This window comes from Acartia tonsa, chromosome 1, assembly GCF_053477335.1.
Source record: "Acartia tonsa isolate MP-2025a chromosome 1, ASM5347733v1, whole genome shotgun sequence".
In the NCBI taxonomy this organism is placed as follows: Eukaryota; Metazoa; Arthropoda; class Copepoda; order Calanoida; family Acartiidae; genus Acartia; species Acartia tonsa.
Genome location: NC_137260.1, coordinates 295,707 through 308,177, shown reverse-complemented (window position 1 = coordinate 308,177; position 12,471 = coordinate 295,707). Strand labels below are relative to the sequence as shown.

The window sequence follows — 12,471 nt, the reverse complement described above, 5'->3', positions numbered from 1 at the left end:
AACTATATTTCTAATATCCAACAAATCTGATGCTGTGAGTATTAGTGCAAAAAATATGACGTAACAAAAAAAATTAGCCAATAAGAGGCCACTATAAATTTTACCATTGGTCAATAACGGCCTCTCATTTGCTAATTTTTTTTGTTACGTCATATTTTTTGCACCAATACTCACAGCATCAACAAATCTTCACACAAAATTTTAGACACCCTTGTATTAAAGGCTCCATGAGAAATAAAGGGTGTGTATAAATATATGCATCCTTTTTTAAAAACACGGATTACATGGCTTGTGTTAATGGTAGAAAAATACCGCACATACCCATAGAATTGCTATGATCTCTAGTTTTTAGCAATATAAATATTATCTTTCTGCTGTTTGTGTTTGTACTTTAGTGGCTATGGCATTGGCTATAGCCTTTTGAACATACTGACTGACAAATTATAATTATAATAAGATACAAATCTAGCCATATAGTATAAAGCAAATCATATTTCTAAATTGACTACACAAAGTTAGTTTTAGAGAAGCTTCGCTACTAAGATAAAGAATAAAGGGGCGTTACTTTATTCATAATTACAAGTAAAAAGATAAAGTCAATTGATTAATTTAAAGGATTGATGTATTTCAAAACTAGGATTACTTTTGACAAAAATTTAACAAAATTATAATGTCTTTACAATTTTTTTTAACAATATAAAAAAGGAATTTTTAATTTTGCAGGGATTATTTGGAGAAAAAAAAAGAAAAAAGGATATTTATAACTCCATTGATGTGTAAATATCAACAGAATTTTCTTTTCATTGCTGAAAATGAATAGGATTTAATTTGCTTGTCATTTACAACCGGTATTAGCATTATTACACACTTGAATCACAAACATTTGGCAACGTTGCTGTGGTCCACCACGGCCTGGTGTTAAATTGGCACATAGGGGCTTCAAGGCCGTCCTAAAAATTTATTACATTAATATAGAAAAAAATTTCATTTTTGTTTTTAATTTTTACCTGCAACCAGTTTTTGTTCTTGGAAACTTGTTGGTATTGCACAATAATTCTGCACTGAATTCACAATTCTGTATCTGACGAGACCACACTGCACAAATTGTATCTCCTGCATTTCTATGCAAAAAAAATATATGTTGAAAAATGTTATTTTTGCCATCAATTATGATTAATTAAAATTGTGAATAATCATAAACCAAAATTTTATATTTTCATAAATGGGTTCATTCATAATTTTTATAAACTTACTGGCAACATCGATGTTGACCAGAAGCCATTGCTAAGAACATGGCACTTAGAACAGCTATGATCCAAAACTTTCCCATTCTAAAAAAATATAATAAAATTTGCAACTGAAAAAATTTATAGAAAACAAACATTAGGATGAAAGATATAATAGATATTTCTCGTATTGTATTAAAAACAGCTTTCTGCGGATATATAATGTAAAATTATAAGATTAAAACCGGTATTTTAGCCCCAAGTTGCCCAAGGCACGGGCTAAAAAACTGGTTTTAATCTTATGATTGTACATTTTTATATACGTAGAAAACTGGATATAATACGATGCTTGACATAATTTTTTCATATGCATGAGAACCAGTTCCAATGTGCCGGATATTAATCGGTTTTAAATGAATATTAAAAAAAAGTGTTTTACCTAGAAGTACTCTTCCTTGATAGTAGAAGAAAACTAATACATAATTATAAATTGATTTCATTTTTATACAAGTTTACAAGTGTTTCAAAATTAAATACTTTATACAATCCTATTATAGAAAATATTAAGGTTTTTGTCTGAAGCTTAAAATCTCAACAACTACTGAACCGAATTTGGTTCTCATTTTAGGTAAGCTTCATACAGGCCTATTTATTTTTAGATTTAGGTTTAGGGATGGTTTTAAGCTATTTTTCTGGCCCTTTTTTGCCCCTTTGAATACTAGATGCTAGGGGCATATCAGCTAGTATACATATAATGTAAAAAAATCTTTTAATTTGTTTTTAGTTTGTAATACAATAATTATTCAGTAAACAATCACCCAAAGTCTTTCTTTTTTGAGTACTTTCTCACATAAAATGATTTGTTCTTAGGGAGGGGACATTGAGCTGTTTATTACACTAGTGTCCAAAGTCTTATACTAACTTTTTTTATTCATTGGCTAAACAACCTTGGGGACTTTTATGGAATTTTAATTAATTAGGTCTTTAAATGAGTGTCCAAATGTTTTAACCGCTAATTGAAATCTACAGAAGGGATAATTTTGTGTTTAATTATGGGGAATGTACATCAATTTATTGGCCGTTGTCGTGTCCCTTTAGATTCCTGGTTTTGAGAGACCTATTACTAATTTAAATTGATTAATTAATATAAACTGTAGAACGGGTTTGCTTGTTCTACTTAGTATTTTGTTTCTATTTTATGAGTGATCGTTATTTTTATGCAACAACATTTGTTAAGGCTTTTGATAAGTGTAATTTCTTTTATACTTTTCTGTCTCATTTTTTTACTTATTAAGTCTAGTCTTTACATACAAGTTAATATCACTATACTGGCGGGCATTGGAAACCGTGGTTGGTCATCAATAAAAAATTTAATGGGTTTTTATGACTTTATCAAAGTATTGAATGTTAACAATATCCCATAATACTACAAACCAATGTAAAATATATGTATCCCGACAAACTTTATGTTCCAGGTATGATCCCCCAGATCTCATGGAAACTTTAAACGGCTCCTGTAAATATTTTACGTAGGTAATTTAAATTGAAACGAAGCTCATATCTCTACATGAGTTATATATTTTTTTTAAAAAGATCTGCCACTGTTTTCCCGCCGACTACTAGCTGCAATTGTGATCAGACCTATGCCACTGAAAATTCATGTCTTAAAAATTCTAAGATGAAAATTACCTAAAAAACATCTTCTGAAAAAATATCCCTTTTTACTATAAAATGCAGCTAAGTTAGGTATTCAAAGTGATTTAAAGTAATTACTGGCTTAAAAAAATGAAATTAAATTGAAATGGCAAATAAGATCATTATTACTTTATAACAAGAAAGTATTTACAAAGAAGAAGTTACTACTTTATGTTATGTAAATTATCAACAAATTAAAAACAATAACATTTTAAACATATATATGAATTTAAAATAAAATTTATTGACTTTTGTATTTCTGGAATAAAAAATTTTCATCAGAAATAAATAATAATGAAATAAATCCTCATTATTGATCACTTATTTGAAGATTTTACTATCCAAAGTAACTTAATAAAAAGTAATACTTTTATATATGCGCACACTGGTTCAGTAAGATCAAAGCTGTTTTTTTTAATAATGAGTTTCAGGGAAGGATTTAGGCTACACCACACCTCCACACTTGGAGATGTGGCCCCGTGGAAAATAATACTTTGTTGGGATAATTATGTAATATTGTTATTTCTATCAATAGACGTTAATAAATTCTATTCAAGTATTATTTGCCAATTTACGTAATTTATTTTTTTAACCACTTGTAATGTTCTATTGTCACAAAAAAGAATACAACCTACGTAAATAGTTGCATATACGCATTAGACACATGTACTATGTAGATTTTACTAATAAATCGGATCAACTGCAGTTCACGGTAAAATCTGGAATAGCCATAAATCAATAATGCATAATTATCTCGCAGTGCAGAGAAATGCGCGAAAAAATACCTATTTACGCGTTTTTCTTCAATGAAGCTTTCCCTGTGCATCATTGGATCTTGGCTATTCCAGATTATTTGTAGGCCTTCTTATGACGCTTAAAATGGTGTGCGGGTATGATCTTTACGTTCAGCCGTTTGGCAGCTAGCAGCCTTTAAAATTAAAAGATTTTTGGAAATATTTATTACCAGGAATATTTTACCGTGAACTGCAGTTGATCCAATAAATCAGTAAAGCCGTTTTCAACCTCTTAATTCTCTTAATAATTTGTTAAACTCAAAAAATTCTAGCACTAACAATATGCCTTACTGTGAAAAAATCAATTTTCAAATCTTGAAATATTGTTTAAATTTACTATTAAAATACTAAGAACACTTTAGTTATAAAATAGGATATTTTATTGTATTATATACTTTTTCTTCAGCAAACAAAGATGAAAACATGCATAAAAGCGAAACTGAACAAACAGAAAAAGATGTGAACATGAACAAATATAATATTTTAACACTTTTGATAATATAAAAAGTTAAATAAAGTTACAGTATTACATTTGTCAATGTTTAAGGGATGCTTTTTTTGAAACATTGAGCCTAATCTTCCTAAGAATCACCTAAAATTTCAGGCAATTTACTGCATATTTTTTTATGAATTAAAACTATCACATGCAAAGTTTCAAATCGATAGGGTGATTCTAACATGCGTAAATTAACAAGCAGCGATTTCATTTCCGGACGGTCATTTTTAAAGAAAGCAAACCCTAAAAACAGAAAAGACTTGCTATACAAAGAAGTTAAATTATGTATAAATGCATGTCTCTGTATATTATAAGCACTTTTCTCGTATTCATTCGAATCCGGTGGATAGGAACCGGTTCTCATCCATACGAAAAAACTATGTCTAGCATCGTATTATATCCAGCTTTCTATATCCGCGGAAAACCGTTTATAATACGATGCGAGAAATAACTATTATGACATGTTTGAATATCAATAAATCCCTTTTTATTGTTAAATCTACGTTTTCACAGAAAAAAAGACTTCATTGTATGTCTTTAATACAATAGAAATTTAATATCTTTTTAAAAACTAGCGGCTACGCCCGAAGAGGCCTCTAGTGGCACTTCAAATGTTTTTTTTTTTTGGTTCAAGTCTCTATGATACCTATTTATGTTGCGTTGAAGTAAAATAAACGATTTCTCCTGGGAGGGTGGTGGTACCCTCCCTTAAAATAGTTATACACCTTCCCGGGACCTATGAGAAGCTACCCTGTTAAGGAGAGCCCGATCGGTTCAGCGGTTAGAGAGATCCTTCGATACACATAGACAAACAGACATCCTGTTACTTTATTATAAGGATGTAATGTTCAAAGTTAGTTATATAAAAAGCCGACGAGAAAATCACGATTCCCTGAGTAAGTTTTAGTCAGTCGGACATTTAAAATATATATTAGCTTCGCTACTAATTAGGGATGTAAAGGGATAAGACAATGGCCGATTAATTGATGTACATCCCTGATGATGATGCACAAAAATACACCTTCTGTAGATTACAATTAGTTGTTGAAACATTTGGACACTCAATTAAATGACCCAACCAATCAAGATTCAATAAAAGTCTCCAAGGTTGGAAAGCCAATGAATAAGAAAACGTTATTTAATACTTTAGGGACTAGTTTAATAAAACAGCCTAATGTTCCCTCCCTCCATATCTACTTCCCTAATGCTGACTGCAGATTCATAAAGTAAATCTGATTGATGGTAAATTATCACAAGAGTTTGATTGAACAGGTAGATTGATTATATAGGGTTACTAAAATCTAAAGTAGAGGGTCGACATCACCCCCACCCTCTTCCTCAAGTTCCCCTAGAGGGTTCACATAGGCGTTGCCGCTAGTCAGAGATATTGGACAATCTTCAATCTATAATGCAAAGTAGAATGGTGTCTATCCGTCCGTCCCTTAAGATCTCTGTAACCACTAAACAGATCGAAATCCACTCATCAGGGAATATACCTGCTGGTTCTGTGGTAGTTTTAGGCTACTTTTTTGGGGGTTGGGACACTCTCAACCAACCAAAAAAAAAAAAAAATCCAACTTCCATTTTTTTTGCTGATTCAGGGAATTAAAACATTTGTGCTGCACCACCACTTTATTTTTAACTACCTCTTGGGGCAAAACCGCGAGTATTTCATTATTTATCTTTATTTTGAGACACCAAAGGTGAAGGGGGGAATTAGACCCTCCACTTTTATAATCATTTTAAATATAAAGGAGAAATGTTTTTTTTTAGGGGGAGGGGTTTAGGGCTAATTTTCTTGGGAGGGTGAAGGCATTTTCCTTAGATATATAATGTTCTCTTTCCTGGACCTATAAAAAGCTTCTATATTTAGGAGAGTTATCTCTGTTTAATGGCGAGCGAGTTCCTTCAAATAGACATCCTGTTACTTTTATATACGGATTTACAATTGGTTTAATATCAAAAGGTTGTGTGATGTTTTAGTACAAAAAATCTGAGATATTAAGGGGTATGACTATGGATATAAATTGATATACATACATCTATAATGACGATAAACAAAATAACCCCATCTGTAGATTAAAAATTATTGTTTGAAAAGGTTTGACACTGATAGTTTGGGAAGCAATAAAAAGAATCAATAAAAGTACCCCTTGAGTTTTTGAGTCAAAGAATAAAAATAACTTTATTATTGTAACTTTGGGTACAAGTGTAATTTACAGTCCAATGTCGTCTATCTTCCTAATAAAAAAAATAAGGCAGTAAGTTTGAACACCACCAGTTTAAATAAACCAATCAATTAAGCCAACGTATTAGAAATAGTTTTCAAATTTTGGGCACAAGTAAAAGTACAACAGAACAGAATCCAATAAGAAACAATAAAGAATTCATTATTTTTCACTAAAATACCCTGTACAGTGTACATACAGACAGACATACACAATGTTGCTGAAATGAAGACAGACGTATTACCAGGTGTATAAAGGGATAAGACAATGGGCAGTAAAATTGATGTATATATTGAGAGTTATGTGATGATGGTTGAAAAGTTTGGACACTACTAGTCTGAAACAATCTAAATTCATGAAGAGTAATTAAACATTATAGGTCAATCAATAAAGTAACGTGGTTCTAAAACTAGTGCAATTTACAGTCCAATGTCCACTCCCTCCCTATGTATCTTATAAGAAATTAAGTAAAGAATTTCAGGAAATGAATATTTAATAAACTTATATTTTTGGACATCATATCAGAGATAAGATCTTTAGAATATCACACATGACACTTTCTAGCTCTTCGACTAACGGGCAAATTTATTTTTTATTGGATTGTTCGTTTTGTTGAGTGTCCAAACGTTTCAACCGCTAATTGTAATCTAAAGAATGGGTAATTTTGTGTGTATCATCATTGGAGATGTACAATGGTACATAAATGTATTGGCCATTGTCTTATCTTTTTAGGTACCTGCATTGAAGGGGTTAAATAGTAGCAATGTAATTTAATTGGTGCGTCTGTCTGTTTGTTAGTAATGCTGCGAAAGTATGCATAATTTATCACTGAACATCTGCTTTATAACTGTCGTTTGTCGAACCATGATTTGTTGTGCACACAAGAGTGTAGCTTTCTTACAACAAGCTTGTGTACTTGCGACAGACAGCGAAGCCTTTAGTTGTGTTTGTTGGGGGAAGGGGGGAATATGAACAGTTATGTGTTAAATAATTTTTGGTAATTTCACACAAAATGCGAACACTGCTCACCCTCCCCCCCCCCCCCTCTTAAATTTCAAATTAGATTAATATATGGGAAGGGGGTCAGTTTTTTCCCTCTGCAGAGGGGTCCCTTACCCTGAAAGAAACAAGCAATATTTTTTTCAATTGTCTAAAATAAACATTGGTACTACATATATTTTTGTTTGGCTTTCCTGAAACTTTGGCAACTTTGGAAATCACTTATCTAAGCACAAAAGATAACACAACCAAGGTCAAGTAATTCCTAGAGGAGCAAAGCTTTTCTGCAAGTAAAATAAAAATACGTGTTTGGACCTATTGATCAATATTCTGTGCTCAGTTTTGGCTGTTTGTTTATCACTTTGGTCCCCAAAGTTTTATAATTTTCTAAACATTTCCTTATTTGTTGGCTCTACAACAATGGGGATTATTTTAAATTTTGATTGGTAAATTCATCAAATTGAGTGTTTAAATGTTTCATGCATTAATTGTAATCTACAGAAGGGGTAGTGTTGTGCATCATCATTTGTGATGTAATTGAATAAGAATTTATCAACCATTGTCTTATCCCTTTAGATTCCTGTTCTGTACCTCACTGAGCATTAAAATAATTTAGTTATAAATTCGCTTTAAAATTGTATATGATTGTTACAGGAATCACCAGGGCAATCCTAACATGCCTAAATGTACACGTACAGACAGACGCACAGACCCTAATATTAAAAGAGCTTTGCTTATTAGGAGAATGGATGAATATCATTAAACATCTTTAGATAATTTTTGTGTGACAATGAAAATTAAGTGGTCTGTCACAATTGATCTCAAAAACGGCTGGGCAATAAATTCACTGTTTACAGTACTGCTTATATTTTATGTAAGCCGGGCTTTAGGCTATTTGGATATTTAATAAATTTGTAAATTTATAGAGGTTGCGTGAATATCTAAAAAAATATAAATAATATAAATACACAGTGCTGCCAGCCAGTTTGCAGCTGGCAATCTTTATACCTATTTTATTGAAAAACAATAACCTTGTAAATTGTTCATTCTATTCATATATAAAAATCATATAGTTTGGAAAAATAATTTATAAGACATAATTTGTTGAGAAATAATTATACTCTATACATTCTAAAGTAACAGGAGGTATATATTTATTATTTATATATCTGTGTGCATGAACTCTAAATAATATTGTCTTAACCATGTCATAACTAAAGATGTTAAAAATGTATTGCTGTGTTAGATACGTGACATTAATAGACAAATTAGAAGGAATGTCTTGGGAACCCGGTATTAGTGTCGGACTGATTATGACATAACAAAAAAAATAGCCAATGAGAGGCTACTATGAATTTTACCATTGGTCAATAATGTCCTCTCATTGGCTAATTTTTTTTGTTACGTCATAATCAGTCCGACACTAATACCGGGTTCATGTCTTGGCCCCAAAAAAAGGCGCAACTCATTACCATGCACATTGAAGACTTCCAGACAAAGGTTATGCAATCAAAGAGTTGGTTACTTGTTGGGAGTTACTTAACCTAATAACCCGGGTGTTTGGACAGAAAAGGAGAGATATCTTTCGCCTTAGCTATCCTTGGTTGTAGGACCTTACATTATACATAAGGTGTCATGGACAATAGCTTCAATCATAAGAGGAAATCGATGAGATATTGAACTCTAAGATCTACTGAATGGCTAGGACAATTTAATATACATGAGAAAAAAAACCTGTTAATCTGATAAATCAACATTAAGACTTATTGACTCCCTTGTTTTAGAAGTTTAATAGAGGTCAATAGTTTATCAGGGCATAGTCCCTTTCGTAACATCGCACCTTATGGGGTGATTCTTCGTATTTTTCACAGTAGACTTTCTCCTATTTCATCATTTTCAAATCTTGAAATATTGTTTTTTAAATTTACTATTAAAATACTAAGAAAACTTTAGTTATAAAATAGGATATTTTATTGTATTATATACTTTTTCAGCAAACAAGGATAAAAACATACATAAAAGCAAAGCGAACAAATAGAAAAAGATGTGAACATGAACAAATAGAATATTTTAACACTTTTGATAATATAAAAATTCAAATAAAATTACAGTATTACATTTGCAATGTTTAAGGGACGCTTTTTTTAAACATTGATCCTAATCTTCCTAAGAATCACCTAAAATTCTAGGCAATTAATTGCATATTTATATTATGAATTAAAACTATCACATGCAAAGTTTCCAATCGATAGGGTGTTTCTTACAGGCCTAAATTAACTTTCTAAAATAAGAATTTGTACTAAATATACTTTTGTTTTTCTTTCCTGGAGAGTTTTGCTTTCATGGATAGCTGCGCAACTTATGAAAATATACATATGATTTTATCTAAGCACAAAAGATATCACTACCAAGATCAAGTATTTCCTAGAGGAGCAAAGCTTTTCTGCAAGTAAAATAAAAATACGTGTTTGGACCTATTGATTAATATTCTGTGCTCAGTTTGTTTATCACTTTGGTCCCCAAAGTTTTATAATTTTATAAACATTTCCTTATTTGTTGGCTCAACAACGATGGGGACTATTTTAAATTTTGATTGGTTGGTTAATCAAATTGAGTGTTAATCGTAATCTACACAGAAGGGGTAATGTTGTGCATCATTATTAGGGATGTAAATTAATTTATCAGTTATTGTCTTTTTTCTTTAGATCCTTGTTCTGTACCTTACTGGGCATTAAAATAATTTGCTTATAAATTTGCTTTTAAATTGTATATGATTGTTACAGAAATCATCAGGGCAATCCTAACATGCCTAAATGTACACATACAGACGGACGCACAGACCCTAATATTAGCTAGCTTTGCTTTTTAGAAGAATGGATAAATAAAATTGAACAAGTTTAGATGATTTTTGTTTACAGTTTACAGTTTACAGTTTTAGTTATAAATTAGGTTGCGTTAATATTTAAAAAAATATCGAAATGTAGTATTATTTGTTGATGGTAAAATTAATAATTGGTTCCACCAGATTTCTAAACCTTTCAAACATCAGCATTACTGGTGTGCAAACAGGCATTGTGCTGACAGCCAGTTTGCAGCTGGCAATCTTTAAACCTATTTTGTTGAAAAACAATAACCTTGTCAATCAGTCTTGTTCTATTCATATCTAATTATATTATACTGTAGAAAATATTTATTTACAAATCATTTCACTCTTTACCTTATAAAATAACATGATATCTGTGTGTATGTAATCTAAATAATCAATCGTCTCAACACTATTCATAACTAAAGATGTTGAAAAACTATTGCTGTGTCAGATACGTGACATTAATAGACAAATTAGAAGGAATGTCTTGGCACAAAACAGGCGCAACCCAGACAAAGGCTGTGCAATAAAAGATTTAATTGTTTGTTGGGTGTTACCAAACCTAATACCCGGAGTGTTTGGACAGAAAAGTATAGATATGACTCAGTTATTCTTGGTTTTTCGATCTGACGACGGTATAGTCATCTCCCATGTTTATTGACAACTTTAAGGACTTGTCAAACATTTGAATTATCTATTTAGAAAGTTTCAAGAACATTGTTATTTTGTTATTGCTATAGATATATTTACTAATTTTGTTTTTGCTGCGCTAATTATCCTTGTGTCTCATCCTATTATATAATGCAGTATGGTGTTTATTGGCTGTAGCTTAAGAATTGAATTTACCACTGAAACAATTGAGTTATCTCTTCTCAGGATGATAAGAGACTATTTAGTCTTTAAATTAACATTATGGGATGGTGTCAAGCTATTTTTCTACTTTCCCTCCCTTTTACAGAGCTCTAAATGCTAGGGGCGAAACCGCGGTCCAAAGAAGTAAGATTTTTTTTATCTGATACTAAATGTCCACTCTATGTAAAGAAGCTACCTATGGACAAGATTGTCAGTGGTTATATTCATTTTGTCAAATATACTTGATGAAAAAAAACCGCGCAACCTTTTTTTCAAATGACGCAACTACTAACCCACCAAATATAAATTTAGTGTTATTAGAATTAAAAGCCATTCTGTTTACAAAAAGGCACTAAATAAAACCATTTTTAAAACTTTAATCCCTAAAATCTTTATTAATCACAACCACTTGCAAACAAAATGAATTATAGAGTAGTAGAAATAAAAATATATACCAAAATATTTTTTTTAAACTCATATTTTTCACTATCTTTTATAGTACATACATATTACATAATTCATTATCATTGACAAATTTAAATACATATAAAAATGTTTGTCGAATACATATTATATCTTACAGTATACTACACTTTTTGCGTTTTCTTATTGATTTGGAAGATTGTTTAACTTCTTTAGTTATATGTTCTTTATCAGTCAAAAGGTTTGTGTTCTCTACAGGTATGTGTTCATGTAGTTTATCATCCTCAATTAGGTTTAGAGCTCCCTTTGTACTGCTGTACATATAAAAATTACCATCATGAACAACTATGGCAAACTTTGGTTGATGTAACATTATTGAGTTTCTGCACAATGCATCATATGCATTTCTTTTCATCTTACTCCGCTCAACATTTATGCTTGTCCCATCATTTGGATGATGTAGTGACCACAACTCTCCCCAAGCTGCAAATTCATTTTTTGGATCAATATTTTCATCTGCAAATACAATTATATTCTTGAATTCACTGAGTGGCTTCCTAAGATTTGCGTTCCTAATATTGATATAATTGATATGTCTTGGCTTGTTTACTAGAGTTTCTCTAAAGCCTGGATAATAGTCATAGTAGCTCCATGATACTTCAGCATATCTTATAGAAATGTTTCTTTTTACATCTTCATATAGTTCTCTATTTTCTAATTTGATTTTCTTTCTAACTTGTTTCACTCTTTCTTCCCTAGGTAAACTAAGAAACTTCTTTGTATTTGCCTCTCTGATAACATAATCTGAAATTCTAGAGTGTATTATGATTGCAATACTCTCATCCTGGTCCAATAATTTGTACTTCTCTAACATTGCCATAGTTAAGGAACT

At 31.0% G+C, this 12,471-nt stretch overlaps 1 protein-coding gene across 1 annotated transcript; it reads right to left on the bottom strand.

Annotated features, from left to right (window-relative positions):
• Positions 1-692: 692 nt before the first annotated feature.
• Positions 693-1,700, bottom strand: LOC145331780 (uncharacterized). Its single transcript, XM_080176623.1, has 4 exons — positions 1,666-1,700; positions 1,254-1,331; positions 1,008-1,121; positions 693-950 (listed from the first exon to the last, which is right to left on the bottom strand). Exons 2-4 carry the CDS (start codon positions 1,328-1,330, stop codon positions 836-838), a joined length of 306 nt encoding a protein of 101 aa, XP_080032749.1. The 5' UTR covers position 1,331; positions 1,666-1,700; the 3' UTR covers positions 693-835.
• Positions 1,701-12,471: the final 10,771 nt, after the last annotated feature.